The sequence below is a fragment of the Anolis carolinensis genome, chromosome 1 (genome assembly GCF_035594765.1).
Source record: "Anolis carolinensis isolate JA03-04 chromosome 1, rAnoCar3.1.pri, whole genome shotgun sequence".
Classification (NCBI taxonomy): Eukaryota; Metazoa; Chordata; class Lepidosauria; order Squamata; family Dactyloidae; genus Anolis; species Anolis carolinensis.
The window spans coordinates 363718357-363743456 of NC_085841.1; the positions used below are offsets into that span (position 1 = coordinate 363718357).

Sequence of the window (25100 nt, forward strand, 5' to 3'; positions counted from 1 at the left end):
TCACAGAAGTGAAAATTGCCAAACTGCATTCATTCTACAGTGTAGATGCACCCAGTTGTCTACGTCAGGGGTCCCCAAACTAAGGCCCGGGGGCCGGATGCGGCCCTCCAAGGTCGTTTACCTGGCCCCCGCCCTCAGTTTTATAATATAATCTTTTTATATCATTTTAAATAATATAATACATTGTATTTACATATAATACTGATAATATTATGTTATACAATATAATACAAATAATAATGCCATATAATAATATTAATTATATGTTATTACATATAATATTACAGTATAGTAGTATAGTTCAATATAGTAATATATAATGCTAATATTGTGCAATGCTAATAATATAATATATTCTATGTACATACAGCTGCTCTGAGTCCCCTTCGGGGTGAGAAGGGTGGGATATAAATGTAATAAATAAATGTAGTAGATGAATAAATAAATAATTTTAGACTTAGGCTCGTCCAAAGTCTGAAATGACTTGAAGGCACACAACAACAATCCTAATTAACTTGACTATCTCATTGGCCAGAAGCAGGCCCACACTTTCCATGGAAATCCTGATAGGTTTATGTTGGTTACAGTTGTTTTTATTTTTAAATATAGTATTGTTCTTTCATTGTTGTTGTTGTTTTGCACTACAAATAAGACATGTGGAGTGTGCACAGGAATTTGTTCAATTTTTTTTCCAAATAATTCGGCCCCTCCACAGTCTGAAAGATTGTGGACCGGCCCTCTGCTTTAAAAGTTTGGGGACCCCTGGTCTACGTTATATGTTTTAAATGCATTTTGCTGTTGTATTTTATGTTGTATTCTGGGTTTGGTCCCCATGTGAGCAGCCTTGAATCCCATATGATGATGATAATGATTATTATTATTATTATTGCTACTGCCACTACTACTATGACTATGTGTTGTTGAAGGCATTCATGGCTGGAATCACTGGGTTGCTGTGAGTTTTCTGGGCGGTATGGCCATGTTCCAGTAGCATTGTCTCCTGATGTTTCACCCAGATCTGTGACAGGCATCCTTAGAGGTTGTGAGGTCTGTTGGAAAGTAGGCAAGTGGGGTTTATATATCTGTGGAATAATCTCCAGGATGGGAGGAAGAACTCTTGTCTGTTTGAGGGAAGTGAGGATGTTGTAATTGGCCACCTTGATTAGCATTGAATAGCCTTGCAGCTTCAAAGCCTGGTTGCTTCCTGCCCAGGGGTATCTTTTGTTGGGAGGTGAGAACACAGAAGTGCTAGACCACTCGTAACAACCATCATGTTAGACTACACAGAGAAGCAACTGAAATCCACATGAAACAGGTGGACAATTTCAACAGAAACAAAGAAGCAGAAAATGAACAAAATCTGGATACCACTATTTTAAAAACTCTGAAATCAGGTCAGTACATAAAGAACCACACTTAGAAAACAGGGGAATTCCAGACAAGAAACAAGGACAGTAAATAAAGAACAACACTTAGAAAACAGGGGAATTCCTGACAAGAAACAATCAGGGCCAGCTAACACCTCCCAACAAAGGATGCTCCCAGGTAGGAAGCAGCCAGGCTTTGAAACTGCAAGGCTACTCAATGCTAATCAAGGTAGCCAATTGCAACATTCACACTTACCTCCAACAGAGGAGTTCTATCTTCCACCCTGGACATCATTCCACAGATATATAAACCCCACTTGCCTTGTTTCCATCAGATCTGACAACCTCTGAGGATGCCTGCTATAGATGTGGGTGAAATGTCAGGAGAGAATGCGTCTGGAAAATGGCCAGACAGCTTGGAAAACTCTAAAACTCTGGACAGCCCTATTATTATTATTATTATTGTTTTATTATGACACAGCAAACAAGATAGATATGCTGGATTTCATATCACAACATCACAAGTCGAACACTTCCCAAGTGTCTAGGACTGTGTGATGTATTTTCGGATGATGCGCACAGATCCCAGCAGGGTGGCCTTTTGCAGTTGGCAGATCGTAATTTTGTCAATGTCTATTGTTTCCAAATGCTGGCTGAGATCTTTTGGCATGGCACCCAGTGTGCCCATCACCACCGGGACCACCTGCACTGGTTTTTGCCAGAGTCTTTGAAGTTCAATCTTGAGGTCTTGATAGCGGCTGAGTTTTTCCTGTTGTTTTTCGTCAATGCGACTGTCCCCTGGGATGGCGACATCAATGATCCAAACGTTTTTCTTTTCCACAACTGTGATGTCTGGTGTGTTGTGTTCCAGAACTTTGTCAGTCTGGATCCAGAAGTCCCACAGTATCTTTGTGTGTTCATTTTCCAATACTTTTGCATGTTTGTGATCCCACCAGTTCTTTACTGCTGGCAGGTGGTACTTGAGGCATAAGTTCCAATGAATTATTTGGGCCACATAGTTGTGCCTCTGTTTTAGTCTGTCTGTGCGATTTTCTTACAGCAGCTGAGGATATGATCAGTGGTTTCGTCGGCTTCCTTGCACAGTCTGCATTTTGGGTCATCAGCTGATTTTTCGATCTTGTCCTTGATTGCCTTTGTCCTGATGTCTTGCTCCTGGGCTGCAAGGATCAGGCCTTCTGTCTCCTTACTTCTTCAGTGTCCCATTCGTGAGCCAGAGCCAGGTCTTCTCCTTATCAGCTTTTCCTTCAATTTTGTCAAGGATCTTTCCATGCAATGTTTTGTTGTGCCAGCTGTCAGCTCTAGTTTGTAGTGCAATTTTCTTGTATTGGTTTTTTGTTTATTATTATTATTATTATTATTATTATTATTATTATTATTATTATCCCTCTTTATCTCTTTAAATAGAGACCCAAACTGGCTCTCTTTTTCACTTTGGGTGCATCTACTACACTGTTGAGTGAATATTGTTTGAACTCCCAGGACTTCAAAGCCCTGAGCTATGACAGTTCATTGGGGTCAAATTTGGCAGTGTGGATGCACCCTTTCCTTAGCCACTGGGTTTCCTTTGATGTGTTGATCCATCCTTCGCCTGGTGTCCTGATTCCCTGGTTTCCTCGCTCCCAGATTTCCGATGCGCTGATCCGGAGGGTCCACCTGACCGAGGACCAGTGGGGCAAAGGGACGCTTTCCCCCCGGATGACCACCGACTTTGACCTGAACCTGGACAACGCCCCGTTGCTGCAGTCCATACACCAGCTTGACTTTGTACAGATGAAAAGTAAGCTTATTCATGTTAATATGCCAAAATTTGCTCTGTTGGCTGCAACCGATAATACTGTGCAACACTATTTCTGTTCCTGGGTTATAAATGTCATTTCCTAATTGATTATATCATAAAAACATGATATAATCCCACAATTCCTATCGGCTGTTAGGAATTGTGGGAGTTGAAGTCCAAAACACCTGGAGGGCCCAAGTTTGCCCATGGCTGTTCTACAGTGTCGACATGTCCTAAGTGTTTCATTCTTAGGACACGTCGACAGGATTCCAATTGTAATTTCCATGTAGCTTCCTCCCCAGTGCCGGCCGCTCCGTTCCTCCAGCTGGAGGAGTGCTGCACCCACAACAACAGCGCTACCTTGTCCTGGAAGCAGCCACCACTCTCCGCAGTGCAAGCAGAGGGATACATTCTGGAGCTGGACGATGGGAATGGCGGTCAGTTCAGGGTAAGGACGATGGAGAGGGGTCAGTATGATCGACAGGCCCATATCAAAACTGTCGCCCTCCCTCCCTCTCTCTTACTTTCTGTATGTAAGGACCTTCTCATTGGATCACAACTCCCATCATCCCCATGTTGGATGTGGCTGGTTTCCATCTCCCATCATCCTCTATCAGCCCCCAACCCTACCAGTATTTAGGGTTATGTGTGTATTTTATTTATTTATTTATTTACAGTATTTATATTCCGCCCTTCTCACCCCGAAGGGGACTCAGGGCGGATTACAATGAACACATATATGGCAAACATTCAATGCCAACAGACAAACAACATTCAGTTTAGACAGACACAGAAGCATTTTAACATCTGGGTTGTTGTGTGTCTTTCGGGCTGTGTGGCCATGTTCCAGAAGCATTCTGGAACATGGCCACACAGCCCGAAAGACACACAACAACCCTGTGATCCTGGCCATGAAAGCCTTCGACAACACATTTTAACATCTTTCCAGCTTCACGATTCCGGCCACTGGGGGAGCTGTTGCTTCACCGTTCACTTGGTGGCTGTTTTTCCTCATTCTTTTCCTTGTGTTTTGCTGGCAGTTTTATGGTGTTGTAAATTAGTTAAGTTAGCCTCCCGCATAAAGCGTACCTAATTTTTCCCTACTTGACAGATGCAACTGTCTTTCGGGGCTACATAGGTCAACAGCAAGCCGGGGCTATTTTTAATGGTCGGAGGCTTAACCCGACCCGGGCTTCGAACTCATGACCTCTCAGTCAGTAGTGATTTATAGCAGCTGGTTACTAGCCAGCTGTGCCAAAGCCCGGCCCCGGTTCAGATCCATCATAGGTAGAAAGCACATGGCTTTCTGGATGTGGCTGGACTACAACTCCCATCATTGTCCCCCAAAACCACAGTAGTTTTTTTGTTGAATAATAACAGTCCGGATTCATCAATCCATGTAGGAAGCTTTGGGGTACAAACCAACCAACTAACCAACTAACCAGCTATTTGACTTATCCAACTTAAGACCTTCTCCCAAAACATTTGTATCTTTGGACATATTGTTCCAATCTCCTTACACTTTGCATCCTCTCCAGTATACGAGGGTTGAATGAAAAGTAATGCCTCCACCTTCGTAACTCCTCAACAGATGGCAGTCCTGGTCTGCGGCAGGTCCTGGCTTGTTCAGTAGACTCTCCTCTACAGTTCCATTTGGTAGGAAGCCTTAGCATTGAACGGTTGTGTTAAAGTGCCAAGTATGGAACCCTGCGCTGGTGGTCGGTCAATGTGACTTAAGCAACGTGCAATCATTGAATTCTTGACAGCAGAATGTGTCATCCCAAAGGAGATTCATCAGAGAATGCAAGCTGTTGATGGTGATTGTGTTGATGTGAGTCTTGTGCCTTGTTGGGCGAGTAAGTTTCAAGATATTGAGGTGGGAATATCTGATTTGCACGACAAGCAAAGAGTTGGACGTCCTGTGACAGCAACCACCAGGTTTCACAAGCAAAAGGTTGACAGATTGATTCAGGATGATCGTCGTATCACTCAGAGAGAAATTTCAAGCATAATTGGCATTTCACAAGAACGTGTGGGTCACATTATTGCTGTGTTTGGCTATTGGAAGATCTGTACACGATGGGTCCTGATGAGATGCTGGTTGCAGAAACAGAGTGTTGACTTCTTCCGTGACAGCTTCAGAAAACATGTTCATCGTTGGCAGAAATGTATCCAATTGTCTGGTGATTGTGTGGAAAAGTTAATAGTGGTAGTTAAAGAGCACATTCTAAAGATTATTTCTGCGTTTGATTTATTAAAATATTCCCATCCAAACCCAAGTAACGAAGGTGGAGGCATTACTTTTCATTCAACCCTCGTAGTTTGGATACCCCCTTGTTGATCCTGTGCAACTTGAGTGGATAATTATAGTGTTTATGGATAGCTTTCAATGTGTTCTCTCTTATTTGAGCCAATACCAATTTGTAAGGTAGGCGTATCTCAATAGAATTCAATTTATTTTCAACTATTCCGGTTCCCAAATCTGATTCCCAAGCAAGTAATGTTCTTTTAGAATTGCGTGGATTAGATCAAATAATACACGATGCAAGGCAATGGTGAGAGTCCTCTTGGTCTCTTCTTGGGAGTTGTCGTTTTACAAGTTCTTTAGCCTTCTCTTTCAAAGTGAATGGAGCTGTGTGGCCCTGCAGATGCTGTTGAACTTCAATCCCCAGCAGTCCTTGCCAGCATAGCCAATGTCAGGGGTCCCCGAAAAATCAGGCACTTGGGTTTCCCTGGATTTGCAGTCACAGACAGACACCTGCAACATGCACACTTCAGCTGGGCTGCTGCTGTTCTCTGCTCTTCCCCTGCCTCTGTGCTTATTAAATCAAGCACACTGTCTTTCAGCCAAGAGAACCCTCAGGTGACACACTGTTTATTATTGTTTCAAACTTACTTCCAGTTACTTACAATCAGTCACAGCAGGACCAAGACTGAAAGAGAAAGATCAACTGCATGGTCACTGCTTTATAAATCACTCCTTATCTCAGTTACCCCCCACAGACATGACATCTGTCTCCCCTCTCTAGGTACCAAGTGGCCTTAACTGTTTAGTTTGTTGGGAAATGAAGAGCTGTTAAGCTCTAAGCACCCCCTTTATGAGGTAAATTCCCATTAAAATAGCAGAGAAAAATGCAGCAGTGAGACTTACGTGGTGTGAGTTTTGGAAGGCCTCAGTGTCTTCAGGAAGGCAAAGGGATGCAAAGTTAGCTTTAAAGTTTAAAAGCATTTATTGAGGTAAAAAGAAATCCATTGATGGATAGAAAAGGTTTGGAGCTAACTAGCTAATCTATCCTGTTCTAATACACATAGACAGATCAAAATAACAAAGGTAGAGATAGCTACATCTTGACTAGTAGAGCGGACAAAGTGCATCCTCTCTCTGGAACAAAGCAGGAAGCAGGAATGGCGACCAAGCCTTGTGGGTTGCTTCTTCTCTAGGGCCATAAACATTCCAAAAGGCAAATTGGGGAAGTTACATCAAAGCCCTAGGAGAGATCACATTTCTAAAGCATCAAAGGGTGGGGTTGACCTAAACAGGACGTGAGGGAGGAAACAATAGTAAAGCCTAATCAAAGCATGCATGGAACTGGGGAAGGTGCCCCTAACTCCTTTTCTAGGCTTCCTATCTAACCATAGAGACTTAAGCAGTACATGATGACATTTTTCCAACATAATTCCCCAGTGCTACCAGCCACATGTCTTGGGAATGATTTTTTTCCTGGCATGTAGTTTCATCAATCAATTAATGGCCAATGGTATGGAATGCTAGGAATTGCAGTTCAACAACATTGGGAAGGCTGCATTATTCCCATCATTCTGCTAGCCCTGGTCAGGGTTAAAGATGGTTCCATATCCTGAACCCCTCCTAAGGTGGTTGTCTTGCGTTTGGTGTTTAGGAGGTGTATGTCGGGAAGGAAACCATGTGCACCGTGGACGGCCTCCACTTCAACAGTACCTACAGCGCCCGGGTCAAGGCCTTCAACAAAAGCGGGGTCAGTCCTTACAGCAAGACGTTGGTCCTGCAGACCTCTGAAGGTGAGTTTGGGGTGCAAGGATGTCTGTAAGGAGCTGGTGGGGCGGTGATCAACAATAGGAGGAGAGATGCCCATCACTGGTGCCTCCCATTCCAGCAGGGAAGTGAACCCATTCCAGGTTTTGGCAAATCTCCAAAAGATAGCAGACTATCCCCAAGAAGAGGCCACTGAGCTGATTCAAGGCTCCTTGGTTATGAATGCATAGACAGATGAGTCTAGTAAAGTGGTTCTCAATCTGTGGGTCCCCAGGTGTTTTGGCCTACAAATCCCAGAAATCCTAGCCAGTTTACCATCTGTTAGGATTTCTGGGAGTTGAGGGTCAAAACGTCTGGGAACCCACAGGTTGAAAACCACTGGTCTAGTAGCTCTCAAGGCAATTGGATAGTGACTCCATTCCAGCTGTAAAGGAACTATCCAAGGTGCTAGAATGATTACATTATAGAGTTCAGCACCTTGGAGAGCTCAAACAAAGTGTGGAGTGGATTCACTGCCCCAACAACGTGGGAGGCATTAGTCACGGTCTATGCACTTTCTCATATTGATTATACTTACAATCACATCTTTGGACAAGCCCAGTGTCACTCAAGAAAGCAGTGCTCTGGAATAACTGACAGTTGCATTCCCTCTTTTGTTCTTAAAATATGCTGGGCAAGGAACTGTATTTTCGTCACATCTTGAACGAGGCTCTTTTTCACATCACCTGGAAAACTCTCCTTCACACTCCTCTGCCCCCGCTCCCTGGCCACTGCTGTCTTCTTCCTACTCAATTAATACTTTCTGATTTCAACCATTTTTAAAGAAGAGATTCCCTTAGAATACCCTGTAGATGGTTTAGGATAGACATCTCTAATCCGATATCCCTCAGATTTACTTAAATGCCACTCCTATCGGCAGCAGCTAATGGCAAAACTGGTTGAGAAGGGTGGGACTAGTAGTTTGGATGGCTCCGTGTTGGGGAAAGCTTTCTCTCCGTAATTCTATGTTTCTCTTCATATCTGGATCTATACCTCTATCTATTATTTCTATCTATCTGTTCTGTCTCAATATCAATAGCTATAGGTAGCTCTGTCTATCATCTATGTCAATATCTATATCTATTAATCTTTCTCTGTAGCTACCTGTCTATATATTTAGTTATCTATTTCTTCATATATGGATCTATACCTCTCTCTTTCTCTTCTCTTTTTCTTCTTCTTCTTCTTCTTCTTCTTCTTCTTCTTCTTCTTCTTCTTCTTCTTCTTCTTCTTCTTCCTCCTCCTCTCTCTCTCTCTCTCTCTCTCTCTCTCTCTCTCTCAATATCTATAGCAGGGGTCCCCAAACTAAGGCCCGGGGGCCAGATGTGGCCCTCCAAGGTCATTTACCTGGCCCCCGCCCTCATTTATAATATAATATTTTTATATGTTTTAATAATATAATATACTAGCTGTGCCCAGCCACGCGTTGCTGTGGCAAAGTGGTGATGGTATTGGTTAAAAATTGTTGTGTAATTTTTATTTGACGTTATTTGTATTTTTTAATTAATTTTATTGAAAGTTATCTTTTTATTTATTATATTTTATTATTTTCTTGTATTATTTTTAGTTATTTTCTGTTATTATAGTATTTTATTGTATTAATTTTTCAGTGTTTTTAATTATTTTTTTAGTGTTTTTTATTATTTTTTATTGAGTTGCTAGGAGACCAAGTTGGAGGAGCTTAGCCTTCTAACTGGCAGCAATTGGATAAAAGCAATTATTCCTCTCCCTCTAATTAGGACTTTCTTTTTCTTTTCTTTTTGTTGTATCAACCTAGAGGCGTGGATGATGGGTTGTGTTGTCAAATTTCAAGGTTGGGGGCCTGTAGTTTTGTTGTTTTGTGGGTCGCCGTGATGCCATCACTCTTTTATATATATAGATTATATATACATATGATATTGATAATATTATCATGTTATACAATGTAATACTAATAATAATACCATATAATAAAATTAATTACATGTTATATATTACATAGAATATTACAGTATAGTGGTATAGTTCAATATAGTAATATATAATGCTAATATTGTGCTATGTTAATAATATAATATATTGTATGTACATACGGCTGCTCTGAGTCCCCTTCGGGGTGAGAAGGGCGGAATATAAATGTAGAAAATAAATGTAGTAAATGAATAAATAAATAATTTTAGACTTAGGCTCGCCCAAAGTCTGAAATGACTTGAAGGCACACAACAACAACAACAATCCTAATTAACGACTATCTCATTGGCCAAAAGCAGGCCCACACCTCCTATTGAAATCCTGATAGGTTTCTGTTGGTTAAAATTGTTTTCATTTTAAAATATTTTATTGTTCTTTCATTGTTGTTGTTGTTGTTTTTTGCACTACAAATAAGACATGTGCATTGTGCATAGGGATTTGTTTGTATTTCTTTTCCAAAAGATAATTTGGCCCCTCAACAGTCTGAAGGATTGTGGACTGGCCCTTTGCTTTAAAAGTTTGAGGACCCCTGATCTATAGCTTTCAGAACCTATTTATCATCTATTTCAATATCTATCTGTTTCTTTAGCTGTCTATATATGTATCTATCTGCTATCTATCTCTCCATATCTGGATCTCTATCTCTATCTGTCTGTCTCTATTTATAGCTGTACTATCTGGCTCTATCTTTTATCTTTATTTCTATCTCTACATCTATCTATAATCTGTCTCTGTAGCTATCTGTCTATAGATCAATGTATTTATGCCAAAAAGTCACAAATGAATCATATAGGACAGGTAAGGTCATGTCACACTTGCAGGGGGATAAGGCGACAGGAATGTATTTCCCATATGCTAGGAACAAGCTCTGTTTGTGATGCCATCCTACTGGTTGAGAATCCTTAAGCTGAAGACTTTCATGGATATAAAAATTATTTAGACCGCTTCCACCTGTTGAGCAATTAATCTATTGTCAAAGCAATGCTGGAATTGCTTTTTTTGGAATGGGAGATGACAATGTTAAACACACAGGGAGAGTTTTCATACTAGCACAGTGGCTTCCATGTCTGTGGGGCGGTGAATCCATTCCAGGTTTTAAACTGAACTTTTACAGTGCTGTCCGAGACATGGGACCCTTTCCCAGAATAGGTTTATCACTTTGGACAACTTTCTAAAGTTTTTCTTAAAACTGGAGGTGGATTTAATCCCTGTATGGAGGTAGGGAGGCAACAAGCCATCCCTGCAACTCCACTCTTATTTTCCTGTATCTTCCCATTTTTAGTTCCTGCTGATTGAGCAGTTGTAATGCATTGTTTGATGAGATTTGAGAAACTGTCTAGAGACAAAGACTAGTAGCAAGGCACAGAAAAGAACAAGATGGAGCCACAGTTGAGTATTGGAGTTTCTTATACAACTCCTTGGAAGTTGCAGTAGTTGCTCCAAGGAAGCTTTGGGTATCCCAAAGCAGAATCTGATGGGGAGGCTTGATTTTGCTATAAGACCACAAAGAAATGTAAAGGGATTATTTCGGGAGGGTGAAAAGTGCCATTTTGAACCATTTAGTAGCATCAAAGTATGTATCTTAAGAGACATAGACTATGATACTACAACACTGTTCCAAATGGTTTTTCCAAATGGTAATTCTCTGGAAGAAGAGCCTGCTGAGCTGATGAAAGACCCCTTGGTTTTGCTTTTATTGATAGATATGTCTGGTGGTGCCATGCCAACTGGACAATGAATCCATTCCAAGTTTTTGATAAAACTTTAAAGGTGGCATCCGTGGTCCTGAACCTATTTTGAAGGCCAGAGTTCAGCACCTTGGATAGCTTCCCCAGACTAAAACAAGGACTCATTCACTGCTTGGCTTCCTGTCAAAGACAGGACGCCAGCGAGTAAAACAAAACTCAGTTTATTGAGGTTACAGAACTAAAAACGCACGTAGGAAACAAAGAACAGGGCAAACACTTGACTTCAGTGTGATAAGTAACAAAAAACAGCTCAGTTTGAGCTTAAACGGTTCAAAGGGATAAACCGGGTTAAACAGAATCAAAAGTGCTTACTTCAGCCTGGCAAACAATGTAAACAAAAGAGGATCAACAAGAGTCAGAATGCAAACAACAGGCTGGTAGCAAATTCCTCTCTAATACTCAGAAACAGCAGGAGAATAAACCAGGCTAGTTTATTCCTTCTTGCAGCGAACGAACAGTGTGGTCGTAGTCAGGATTCAATTTAAGGTTCAGCGGCCAACGATATCCAGGTCCAGGCACGGCAGTCAGCAGGGTCCCAATCCGGTCCAAAGATCAATAGCCAAGCGTAGTCGTCTAGGAAATCCAAAGGTCACACCGATAGCCAGCGGAAGGGATAATCCGGAATCGAAGTCAGTCAGTCCAGCGTCAATCCAGTGCGAGTAGATATTGCCCGTCAAAAAGACGACGGAGGTCCAAGGTGTCTAGTAACGAATCACACCCGTATTCAGGAAGTTCCCCAACAAAAGCCCAAGCGTCCGTCCAGATTACCTTGCCCAACGCAATTAGACATTGGTCCCAAACCCCAATTTATCCCAGTTCAAGCTCATCATCGCTGTCAGCTGCCATCCCAACTCCAGACGCCCCAACATCATCATCCTCATCAGAGCTTAAGCACCTTTGACTACGCCCCACAGCATCCCCAGCTGTGAATCCCGCTCCATCCCTCCAGCCAGTCCATGGGTCTGATCCTGCAACCCGCCAATTACCTCCCATGCTTTCATTGCCTGTTTCCCCAACACCCAAATCCTCCCTCACACGAGTCCATTCCATGTCGTCCTCCTCCGAGCTGGCCATCCCTTCCTCCAAACCCTCAGAAAAACCCTCAAATGAGTCCTCATCTGTCGGGTCTGTAAACAAATCCCGGAGCCGTTTTCTTTCACGCTCCTCGAAAGAGTCTGACTCTCGAGGAGTCTTATGACCCCTTCTTCTATTACCGGAGCCCGAAGGCTCAACCATAACACTTCCACTATTGCCAACTTGAACCTTGCTTGTTTATTGAGATGTTTCTATGGTGTCTCTGGTTGATTTGCTCTGCCATTCCCTAAGACAGGAACACTCCCAAGAAACAACACAGGGGTCTCAACTTATGGTCCATCATCACACATGGTCACCTGCATTGGCCAACTTCTCCAGTCCATTGCCTTTGTGTAGAGAGATGTTTTGGTTTTTTTCTGGACTCGCACCCAGATGATGCCATTTGAACCGAGCTCTGACCTTGAGTTTGCCTTCCTATCTCACGTCTAGACTCGGAGCCCGAGGAGCAGGCCCTGACTTTCCCTGTGCCTTTGGAAAGATTGCAGCTGCGTAGATCCACCCCTTTCTCTTCGACCCTTAACCTGCAAAACAGCTTCCCGGGGAGATCCTACTTTGAGCTCAGGAACTCGTCCCACCACCAAATGACCTTGCATTCCTCTTTGCAATCCCTGAATTCGGCTGGTGGGTGAAAGCGAGCACGCCGGGCATCGCCTCTTGAGCCGTGCTTCTGGAAGTCCCTGCTTCTTACGTTGTTGTTTTTTTGTCACAGGGTTTTCTTCTCGTTTTTGTGGCTGGTTGGCTTTTGCATTTCCTTTCTGGATCTTTTTATTTCGTTTCATTTGGTCCCCTTTCCTGCTCCTTGCCTTCTGCCCGCTTCCCTTTGAGATTTGTGCTGGTTGGAGCCAAGCGTTCTGTGTGGTCAGTGGCTTGCTTTCTCAATGTGGAGGAAACCGTGAAGGCCTAGACATGTGTGACATGTATGTTTGTGTGTAATAATGTTTACAGATTTTTGGACGGCATGGAAGGAAACCCAGGGAGGTCCCTGCTATGGATAGTCTGGCTCTCTTATTGTGGATGGATCCGGAAGTAGGTGCCATAATTACAAATGAATAGATCGCACCTGTCTATGAAATATAATAGTCCCTCAATTGGGGGCATAGGACCATAACTAAAGTAGAAAAAACACAAAGAGAACACTTCTTTAGGAATCTCTAGATCAGTGATGGCCAACCTATGACATGCGTGTCAGCACTGACACGTCTAGCCATTTTTGCTGACACGCTGCCGCATGCAAATTGATTGGATGACTATGTCTTTTGTGGCCAAATTTGGTGTGATTTGGTCCAGTGGTTTTGTTGTTTACTCCATGGGAATTATGTACACACACACACACGCACATGCACACACACACACACACATATATATATATATATTCTATTATTATTCTACTATTATTGTAGTATATTATCATATTATTACTATTATATTATTATTATATTATTCATTATTCATGACTACATTGAAACTAGAATAGAGGGAAATCAGCGTGGAAACTGCAAGAGGTACCATAGATTGTTGTACATGGAAATAATGGTAGTAAATAGTTTTTGATTTATTGAATACAGTTATATATTACAATTATATATTTTTGTTATTTAAACTATACATATTGCAAAATTATGGGGTTTTTTCTCTCTCGAAGTGACGCACCACCCAAGTCATGCTAGGTTTTTTGGTGAATTTTGACACACCAAGCGCAAAAGGTTGCCCATCATTGCTCTAGATGTTGACCACAGAATCATATTGGAGAATCTAGAAATACCTAGAGAAGTATTCTCTCTAGGTCCTCCAGCACAATTATTATTAATTATTATCTTTAGTTATACCCTTTATTTATAAGTCTACGGTCAGCTCCTAGTCAACATTGACCATGGAGTCATACTGGAGGACCTAGAGATTCCTAAAGATAATAGTCAAATGAGCAAGAGTTACATCTGTAAATGTTTGGCCAATTGCAAATGTTATATATTTACAGTGGAGGATAGCCACAGAATTATATAGAGAGCCTATGTCGCACCTCAAGGTAGCTTCACCTTTCTATATACACCAAACTGCACACAGGTTGAAGTCTTTTTAGTTTATTAGAAAATAGAAGATAAAAGGTTCTTTAAAAGCAAAAGTAAAGTTCCAAAAAATTGTTACAAAACAAAGTCATAGAGAACAAATCCAGAAATCACAAGGAGTAAACAAGGTCCCAATAGAGCATTATAAAGTCCCAAGAACATGAACACAGAAGCTGCAAGGTAATCCAGGAAAACGAGAGCTTGCTTCTTGGTTAAACAAAAGTTGCTTTGACAAAGGTTTGTCTCCAAACACGTTGCTTTAATACCCTTTGCAAAGCATGAAAGGATTTCTCTGGCCTCTAACCTCCCTCTTGTTTGCAATTCTCACACTCCTCCAAACCCTGAATTCCAAACCGTCAGCTCGATCTAGGGAACCTGTTTCGTCAAGGTCAGCCTGCTCATTAGTTTGCTGAGCCTCATTATCAGACTGAGAACTGTCCTCCTTTCCCAAGTCCATTTGCACCTGGCTAGTTTCAGTATCAACAACATCATTCCTTGCTGTGGGAAAATGAACTTGCACTCCCTGTTCCTCATCTTCTGCAACAGGGACATTTTGAACCTGATTGTGAACCTGAATCCCATCATCCTCATCAGAATCAATCTGAGGTTCCAGTTGAGTCACAACAGCCTACATATTCCTAAGGAGAACATGCCTCTAGGCATATGGAGGTGCAATGCATTGAACTGCAGAAGTTCAATACATATATGTGAAGATCTCACTGTTCAACGCTGGAGAGATAAAACAGAACTAGAAGGCCACAGAGTTAGTGGTGAATGGATGGATGCTCATTCGTCAGTCGGTTGCCCACGGTTGGCATTTGGCAGAAGGGTGGCGTAGACTCACCACCTCTGAGCAAAGTGAGTGCAAATCTCCATTACACAAGCTATTTTCCATCATGAGGAGGAATTAGGAATGTCTGAAAGTCTTGCTGCTTTCTATCAAACTATGTTCCCTTTTCACAAAACCAAACTATAGGAAACATGGATGCATCTATGAATTCCTTGAGTTATTGGTTTGTAAAGCACTAGACATCTCTGGAGGAGAACTCTCAGTACCTTTAGCCAAACTAAAAATCCCAGAGGCATCAAGTTGCTGCCGTTGAGAACCAGAGTTGCTCAAGCTTGACAGTCAAACATAGATAGTCAGTTCTTAGATAGTCAAGTCTTAGCTAAAAGGGCTGTTCTCAGAGCAAGGGGAAATGAAGGGATTGTTCCTTCTCAATTAGGAAGACAGGGTAAGGATATTGAATCCCGCTTACTTGCTTCTGTTCAGAGGGAAAATATAGAGCGGAGTGGAAGATGAGTCCTGGTGCTACAAAAACTGGGAGAGAAAGAAGAAATTAACAAAATGGATATATAAACACCTTACCATAGTGTTTTTGCAATTTGGAGTACCTAATCCATGTATACTTGCAAATTGTAGCAAGCCTTTAGAGCTGAGTGGAAGATTTGCACAAAATTCTAACTCCTCTCGAGACTAACAACTAAAAATTTTCTAGGAAAAGTTGGAGGCTTGACACAAGTGTAGATCTTTCTTACTTTTGCCTTCTTTCTGAGCCCTTTCTTGCCTTGTCTTCCATACACCTGTGTCAGGGTTGCTTTAGTTTTTAGCACTAACCTCTAAACATGCAATCTGTTTTGCCTCCTTGCTCTTCTAAACACCTTCTTGGTGCTGAAACTGGCCATGAGGCTTCATCTCTGGGGGAGGTCTTAAAAAGAAAGAGCTATTTGTGGTTCCCTCCCATAAATTATACAATAAAAAACTGAACCCTTCTGTGAAGAGGTAATGAACGACCAAGGTTCTTTTAGGCAGGGGGAATCTTTTTATCCCACCCACTGCCTCAAATTGTAAAGATGTGTATAACAACTGCCACCAATGGTAAAGAACTATGAACGACTAACACCAATTTGTAAAGATGCAAACCACCAAAGACTCAGGGAGGAGACGTTTTACTTTAAAGGGTAGCGTATCTTAGTTTGAAATATATACGACAGAGGCTTAGATGTTGAAAGAATAACAAGTTTATTCAGGCACAAAGCTTAGTGGTTACAATGTTGTTTCTCATGTAGAGGTATTCTTATTAACAGTTACTTCAAAACTTGGACTATCTAGTGACTTCAAACCACAGTCACCCCTGTGATAAACTATCACTGATTCTCTGTGCCTTACCAGGTCACAGACTACATTAAATAAGTCACCAAACTTATTTAAAAACCCACTCAAAATGAACAATTGAGCCTCCTTTATCCCATCAACCTGGAATCAATCTTCCCCGTGTCTCATCAGAGCACAGACTGACTCTCTTTTTTAAACTCTGCACTTCTTCAACAGATCGGCAGTTGGCTCCACCTACTTCTCCATGGCAACCAGCCTCTGAGTGCTGAGATGTAATAACTGTAATACTTACCCTTTTAAAACATAAACACACAATTAAACATAATATCGGTAAACCAAAATTCGTACTTCATTACACCTTCTAACTAAGAAAAACTTAAAATAGTAAAGTCTCTGTGGGGGCATGACAGTCCCCTTAATCTACTGCAAACTCTCCCCATCCCATTTCCCAACCTACACAATGACCACCGTTTTACTTTTTCCTTCTTTGGAGGGTCAGAATAACCTCACCATATAGGCCCTATTAATCCTATAATTTTTAGAGTTGCTGGGCTGTAAAACCTAGCCTTTGTTCTCTCTGTTATTTCTCCTCCCCGCCTCCCCCCCCCCCATGTGCTTTTATAGGTTATGCATATCAATTGCTTTTTTGTGCTGCTGGCTTTTTGGATGTTTCTCGGCGTTTCTCAGGGTCTTTTGTTCGACGTGCGATGAGTTTGTGGTTCTGCCTGTTTTCTCTTGTTTTGTGGAGTTTGCTTCTTTGGAGGAAGTTGTATTTTGGGGAGCTGTGAGTTTGGGAAAGGGATGGAGAAGGGCAGGGTTGGAGGGTGGAATCCAGGCCATGTTTTCCTTCTCTGTGGGTTGTTTATGCAGATTGTATCTGTGGTTGGAGGCTTTGGGGAATGGTGGTAAACAAATGGAGTGTGCCCAATGACTTCACTTGGAATGGTGTCACCCCATGGACCAAACTAAGTAGCTAAAATAGAATCATGTAGCCACAGAGTTGGTAGAGACTACCTGAGGCCATCTAGTCTTACACAATTGTGCCATATGGGAAGATACCATCCAAGCCCTCCTGACAGAGAGCCATCCAATCATCTTCAAGAATTTCCTCTAGAACAGGATTCCTTAAGCTTTTCTACGCATGATCCATTTTGGCCCAAGAAATGTTTCTTGGTATATAGGTACCATATATATTCGAGTATAAGCCGACCCGAATATAAGCCGAGGCACCTAATTTTACCACAAAAAAACTGGGAAAACATTGACTCGAGTATAAGCCGAGGGTGATAAATTTCAGAAATAAAAATAGATGCCAATAAAATTACATTAATTGAGGCATCGGTAGGTTAAATGTTTTTGAATATTTACACAAAACTGTAATTTAAGATAAGGCTGTCCAACTCTGATTAAATCATCGCTCTCATCTTCTTCAATGTAAATGTGCTTATGTATCCTTTTAATAATAATAGAGTAAAATTAATAAATGTAATAATAATAATAATAATACAGTAAAATAATAAATGTAATAACAGAGTAAAATAATACATGTAATAACAATAATAATATCAGAGTGAAATAATAAATGTATTAATAATAATGAACATAGTAAAATAATAAATGTAATAATATCAGTAATAATAGAGAAAAATAATAAATGTTCCATTTATACTTGAGCATAAGCTGACCCAAACATAAGCCTTCACCCAAGTATAAGCCGAGGGGGGCTTTTTCAGTCCTAAAAAAGGGCTAAAAAAACTAGGCTTATACTCGAGTATATACAGTATATAAAATAGGTATGAAAATCAAACGTTTACCTATAACAAATCAGTATTTGCAAGGCTTGCTAAACAGGCCGACTTTCCTTTTTATGAAGTACAACTGAAGTTGGGTGGATGTGAATTTTTGGGATGTATGGCCATGTCCCAGTAGCATTCTCTCCTGATGTTTTGCCTGTATCCGTGGCTGGCATCCTCATAGGTTTTGTTGCCAATGGAGCAAGTGGAGTGTATATATACCTGTGGAATAATGTCCAGGGTGGGAGAAAGAACCCTTGTCTGTTTGAGGCAAGTGTGAATGTTGCAATGAGCAAGCTTGCGTAGAATTGATTCGTGTGAACATGAAAGGCACTGCAGACTCACTCAACCCATAGCAGAGCACTTGATGAACCAACTTGGACACAGAATATTATTTGAGAACACAGAAATGCTAGACTGCTCTGACAACCATTATGTCAGACTATCCAGAGCATATAGACAATTTCAACAGAAAGGAGGAAACCAGCCATGAAAATGAACAAAATCTAGTTTCCAGTATTAAAAAAAAAACACCAGAATCAAGACAGTAAATAAAGAATAACACTCAGAAACAGGGGAACTCCAGAGAACAAACAATCAAGTGCCAGTTAACACCTCCCAAACAGAGGGTGCCTCCAGGCAACAGGGGCCAGGCTACCTCTATGTAGCTACCCTCACTGATTGAGCTTCATGGCTACTCTTCAGGTCTCTTCAGCCATCTACGGACACACACCCAAGATGAAAGACAATCATCCTCGAACTACGAGGGATCGCCTAAGTAAGTACCATATATACTCGAATATAAGCCGACCCGAATATAAGCCGAGGCACCTAATTTTGCCACAAAAAACGGGGAAATCATTGACTCAAGTATAAGCTGAAGGTGGTACATTTCAGAAATAAAAATAGATACCAAAAATTTACATTAATTGGGGCATCAGTAGGTTAAATGTTTTTGAATATTGACATCAAGCTCTAATTTAAGATAAGACTTTCAATTTCTGATTAAATCATTCTTCTCATCTTCTTCAATGTAAATGTGCTTATGTATCCTTTTCATAATAATAGAGTAAAATAATACATGTAATAATAATAGTAAGATCAGAGTGAAATAATAAATGTATTAATAATAATAATAATAAAAATATATTAAAATAAATGTAATAGCAGCAACAATAATAGAGAAAAATAATAAATGTAATAATACCAATAAAATACAGAAAAATAACAAATGTACCATATATTCTTGAGTATAAGCTGAATATAAGCCAACCAGGACCCTCACCTGAGTATAAGCCAAGGGGGGCTTTTTTAGTCCTAAAAAAAGGGCTGAAAAACTAGGCTTATACTTGAGTATATACAGTAAGTAAGTAAGTCATGGCTACTCAATTCTACTCAAGCTTGCTAATTGTAACATTCACAATTGCTTTAAACCGACAAGGGTTCTTTCTTCCACCCTGGACATTATTCCTCTCCACTTGCCTCACCACCAGCAGAACCTCTGGAGATGCCATTAGCCACAGATGCACGTGAAACGTCAGGAGAGAATGCTGCTGGGACGTTTATTTATTTACATATTTACTATATTTTACCCCACCTTCTCTCACCCCAAAGGGTACTCAGAGCGGTTGACATGGCCATACAGCCCAAAAAACTCTCAGCAACTCAGGGGTTCTGGCCACGAAAGCCTTCGACAACACGTGAATTCCTAAAACAGCCTCTAGGTGGCAGGATACACACATTATTTTGGTTACTCTTCATTCAGAAGCCAATTTTTTTGACCGCTACAGTCATTTCCGGAGCCCTCAGTGGCGCAGCGGATCAAACCGCTGAACTGCTGAACTTGCTCACCAAAAGGTTGGTGGTTTGAATCCGGGGAGCGGAGTGAGCTCCCGCTATTAGCCCCAACTTCTGCCAAACTAGCAGTTCGAAAACATCCAAATGTGAGTAGATCAATAGGTACCGCTTCTGTGGAAAAGTAACGGCACTCCATGCAGTCATGCTGGCCACATGACCAAGGAGGTGTCTATGGACAACACCGGCTCTTGGGCTTAGAAATGGAGATGAGCACCAATCCCCAGAGTCGGACACAACTAGACTTAATGTGAGGGGAAAACCTTCACCTTTACATTTTTACATTCATTTCCATGACCCCAAATGGGGTTGGGACCTACTGTTTAAGAAGCATCGAACTAGAAGACCCTTTAGGCCCCTTCAATCACCATCCTTCAATGAAAGAACACTGGCTTTGATAGGCCTTTTGCCTCATCTAGCAGGGCTGTCCCATCCATATTCTCTGTCCCACGAACCCAAGTATTTCCTCTCGAAGTCCAATTGCCGTATCTTAGTGTGAAATGTAGTATCTCTTTATAGGTTATGAGACTCAGTCGGGACCTTTCTCCCAAATAGGCAAGTATTTCCCCTTTGGTCTCAGTGGCAGTTCCTCTGTTTCAGTCTCTCGTTTTGATCCCTTGCTTTTCTTGTTCGTTTCTCGCAAAGAATAGCATCATGTTCAATACAAGACAACGTCTGTTCCGGTTTGTTCAAACATGTTTGTTGCAACTGTGGGATCGGGAGCGAAGGGAGTGAAGCTTGATAAAGGCTCAGATTTGGTTTAGGGAGGAGGCCGGAAAAGGACATCGGGATCCATGAACATTCAAGAGGCGCCCATAGTCACTCTCATTTTCGGTGGGAGGAAAAATGACATCCAAATTATACAGAAATGTATGAAAAAATAAGAAATACCTCCAATGCATTTCTACAAGGACCCAGAGCCCTGAATTACCCCCATATATTAATCCTACAGTGCCAAACCAGCCTTTGTTTAGTGTCCAACAGTTGTATCCAGGCAAAGGATATCTCCCGTTGGTGCTTTGTTTGCAACCCTTCCCACCTTTGTCTGCATAGTTGTATGTGATCTCTAGCGCGCATCAAATTACACAGGGTTTGTACTAACACCCAAATGAATACTGTCTTTGGTGGCCTTGGGATGGGCAAGGGTCAGAAAAGGCCAGCATTCAACAAACGACAGACTCAGTGATGAAAACCATCATGCCTACAAAGCAGAGTTTGGAGGGGATCTCTGCCTATCCATGCCAATGTTGCTTCTCATTTCTTCTCCTTCATGCATTGCGCTCGGAATGACGACAGTTGACATTAAAAAGCTGGTCGCAGGTAGGAGACTCTGGGATGCATGGTGGAAAATGTATGTTTGTGCGCGTTGCGGGTTGTTAGTAAATCATCCTCATACCTTCAGAGATTTAATTCCATTCCTCTCCTTTCATGTGGTATGGATTCACGGTCTGTTTTTCCTTTGTGCATTGACGTGATGTCTTCCTGGAAATCCCTGGATCTGAAACAAAACCATACACTCATGGGAAATAAATAATTTGCAGGATTACAGCTCCCAGAATCACCCTTCTAGTTGTCACAATCCAAAAGAAGTCCTTTTCCGAGCTCTGGTTGTTTGCAAGGCAGACTCCAGCAATACATGGAGCGAGAGTTGCCAGATGTCCAAGCTGGGTTCAGAAAAGGAAGAGGAACGAGAGACCAAATTGCCAATATCTGCTGGATAATGGAGGAAGCCAGGGAGTTTCAGAAAAACATCTACTTCTGCTTTATTGACTATTCTAAAGCCTTTGACTGTGTGGATCATAATAAACTGTGGCATGTTCTTGGTGGTCTGGGGATACCAAGTCACCTTGTCTGTCTCCTAAGAAAAGACCAAGTAGCCTCAATAAGAACAAATCACGGAACAACAGACTGGTTCAAGATTGGGAAAGGAGTACATCAGGGCTGTATACTTTCACCCTCCCTCTTCAACTTGTACGCAGAACACATCATGCGACATGCGGGGCTTGACGCATCCAAGGCTGGAGTTAAAATTGCCGGAAGAAATATGAACAACCTTAGGTATGCAGATGATACCACTCTGATGGCCGAAAGTGAGGAAGAGCTGAGGAGCCTTATCACCAAGGTGGAAGAAGAAAGTGCAAAAGCCAGTCTGCAGTCAAACATCAAGAAATGCAAGATTATGGCAACTACACCTATTGATAACTGGCAAATAGAGGGAGAAAACTTGGAGGCAGTGACAGATTTTGTATTTCTAGGCGCCAAGATGACTGCAGATGCAGACTGCAGCCAGGAAATCAGAAGACGTTTCCTTCTTGGGAGGAGAGCAATGGCCAACCTTGACAAAATAGTGAAGAGCAGAGACATCACACTGGCAACAAAGTTCTGCATAGTCAAAGCCATGGTATTCCCCATAGTAACCTATGGATGTGAGAGCTGGACCATAAGGAAGGCTGAGCGAAGGAAGAGAGACGCTTTTGAACTCTGGTGCTGGAGGAAAATCCTGAGAGTGCCTTGGACCTTGGCAAGAAGATCCAACCAGTCCATCCTCCAGGAAATAATACCCAATGGCTGCTCACTGGAGGGAAGGATATTAGAGGCAAAGATGAAGTATTTTGGCCACATCATGAGGAGACAGGGAAGCTTGGAAAAGATCATGATGCTGGGGAAAATGGAAGGAAAAAGGAAGAGAGGCCGACCAAGGGCGAGATGGATGGAAGGTATCATTGAAGGGACTGGCTTGACCTTGAAGGAACTGGGGTGGTGACGGCCGACAGAGAGCTCTGGTCCATGAGGTCACAAAGAGTCGGAAATGACTGTGCGATTGAAGAAGAAGAAGGTTGTTTGCAAATGCGTGGATCGCTACTCCAATAGCTGGCTGGAGGATTCTGGGAGTGATCGTCCTTGGAAATCCTTCTGGATTTGGAAAAGTTCCTCATTTTAGAATGCCAGAATCCTCCAACATCCAGCAGCCAAGATGGAGAACTGTAATCTGTCAGAGTAATTTGCAGCATAGCAGTAGTTGGATTAAATCAGTGGAACGCAGAACGAAGAGACATCAGAGACGTTGGTAAAACTATATACAAAGTTTTACTGACTTCAGTAATAATCAAGACAAACAGGCTTGCAGACAATAGACGAACACAGGACTCTCACTCTAGGCAGACAGAACTCGACTCAACTCAGAACAGAACTGAACAGAACTGATGCAATCAGTAATGCACAAACACTTGTGTCTGGACACTCCCAAGTTCCAGCCACACATCAAGGTCAACACAGCTTCTTAGTAATTAACTCTTTCCAGACTATAGTACACTCTGGATGATGCAATCAATATGCAATACAGACAAGACACAAATTTCATTTAAACACTACCAATACACAAATCCCACATTAACAGAATCTAGTAATGTTTCCTTTCCTCCATAAACAATGAGTGCATGGTTCTGATTCAGATCCAAAAATTGTCCAAAAAGGCACCTTTTATCATGTTCTGGAAGTTCTATCCTGCAGCATTTGGGGGAAAGCGAGTAAAGTCAGACCTGTTGCGTGTCTGTGTTTTGACATATTAACTTCAGAGAGCTTTCTTAGGCAAGGAATGCTTGGAGGTGGTTTTGCCAGAGCTTTCCTCTGAATTATAGCCTGGTATTTATTGGATTCCTGGATTTGTAGCCCTTCGTTTCGTGTGCGCTGTGTGTCTGTGCATGGGTGCGTGTGCATAATCCAGGATACGTCTACACTGGAGAATGAACGCAGTTTGACACCACTTTAACTGCCATGGCTTATGGAATCTTGGGAGTTGTAGTTTGGTGGGCAGCCAATAATATTTGGCAGGAAAGGCATGGTTCCATCGCATCAAGCCATTGCAATTAAAGTAAGTTACAGTTTTACAAAGCCTATTGCTTTCTCAGGTGACGCCCCAAAATACAACTCCAGGATTCCATAGCATCAAGCCATGGCAGTTAAAGTGGTGTCAAACTACAATGATTCTACAGTGCAGATGCACCCTCCAACCCTTTCCTGAAAGCCTTGAGTGGAAGAATAGATCGGGATAAATTATGAGTACATTTTTGGTTTCCTGCTGCCTAGATTTTAACGTAGCAAGCTTGACAATATGAAGGCAAGCTCTCGGTAGCTTCCATGCCATCATCATCATCATCATCATCAGTAGTAGTAGTAGTAATTTCCTATGTTTATCTCTTGATTGAGATACAAAGCATCCTCTTGGCTGAATGGTTCAGCAGCAGTGACTTTCCTGAACGGAGTTTCCTTCGTATCCCTTTTGGATGGCCAATCTGACTTTTTCTGTGGATTTGCCCGCAAAAAACTCGCCAAACGCCAAAGGTGCATGGCCTTTAGATGAACCACAAACCCAAACGCCTTCCCCGCATGGCTGCATGAGATGCTTCTTGTTCCATTTGTGCCCCTTATTGGCTTATCCCGGCCTGTTTTCCCCCAAACCCACCTTGCCCTTGGCTTTCCACCCGCTCTCCTTGCAGTGGCCTGGTTTTCCTTCGACCCCAGCACAGCTCATTCGGACATCATCTTCTCCAACGACAACCTGACCGTCACCTGCAACAGCTACGACGACCGGGTGGTGCTGGGCAAAACGGGCTTCTCCAAAGGGCTCCACTATTGGGAGCTGTCCATCGACCGCTACGACAACCACCCGGACCCGGCCTTCGGGGTGGCCCGGATGGATGTCCTCAAGGACGTCATGCTGGGGAAGGACGACAAGGCCTGGGCCATGTACGTGGACAACAACCGCAGCTGGTTCATGCACAACAATTCACACACCAACAGGTATGTAGACCCCTTTTCGGGGGGCACTCAGTGGAGGTCTCCATCCTCATTCATTCTCCCTCTTTCTCTCTCCTTCAGAGTGTCAGGGGTCCCCAAAAAGCAGTTTAGGATTCCCCTGGATTTGCAGTCCCAGACACGAGTGATATCTCTAACATGCACACTTCTGCTGTGCCTCTCTGCTCTTCCCCTGCCTCTGTGCTCCTTCAATCAAGCACACTGAATCACTGTCTTTCAGCCAAGAGCCCTTGGTGGATCCCTGTTTATTATTGTTTCAAACTATTTACAGTTACTCACACTCTGTCACGCCCAAGGCTACGGAGCACTAAGAACCGACACACGGAGGCCAAAAACTATCTAATATCTTTATTAAGGAAATATATAAGAATAATAAAAACAAGTAGGAAATGTAGTCCAGTAAAAGACCTTTCAGGGAAGGTCAAATATAGTCCAAAAATATATTGTCCA

At 42.2% G+C, this 25100-nt stretch overlaps 1 protein-coding gene across 8 annotated transcripts in view; it reads left to right on the plus strand.

The window, feature by feature from the left end:
• The window catches only part of trim9 (tripartite motif containing 9), a 116550-nt gene that overhangs the window by 75750 nt on the left and 15700 nt on the right, over positions 1-25100 (plus strand). The window contains exons 5-11 of one of the 8 annotated variants that reach the window (XM_062968691.1): positions 3012-3165; positions 3468-3613; positions 7065-7203; positions 12439-12630; positions 20355-20390; positions 21132-21155; positions 24332-24635. In XM_062968691.1, the coding sequence (XP_062824761.1) occupies positions 3012-3165; positions 3468-3613; positions 7065-7203; positions 12439-12630; positions 20355-20390; positions 21132-21155; positions 24332-24635 (995 nt within the window). Of the gene's footprint in view, positions 1-3011; positions 3166-3455; positions 3614-7064; positions 7204-12438; positions 12631-20354; positions 20391-21131; positions 21156-24331; positions 24636-25100 lie in introns of all 8 variants that reach the window. The other 7 variants (XM_062968690.1, XM_062968692.1, XM_062968694.1 and 4 more) reach the window with 7 other exon arrangements.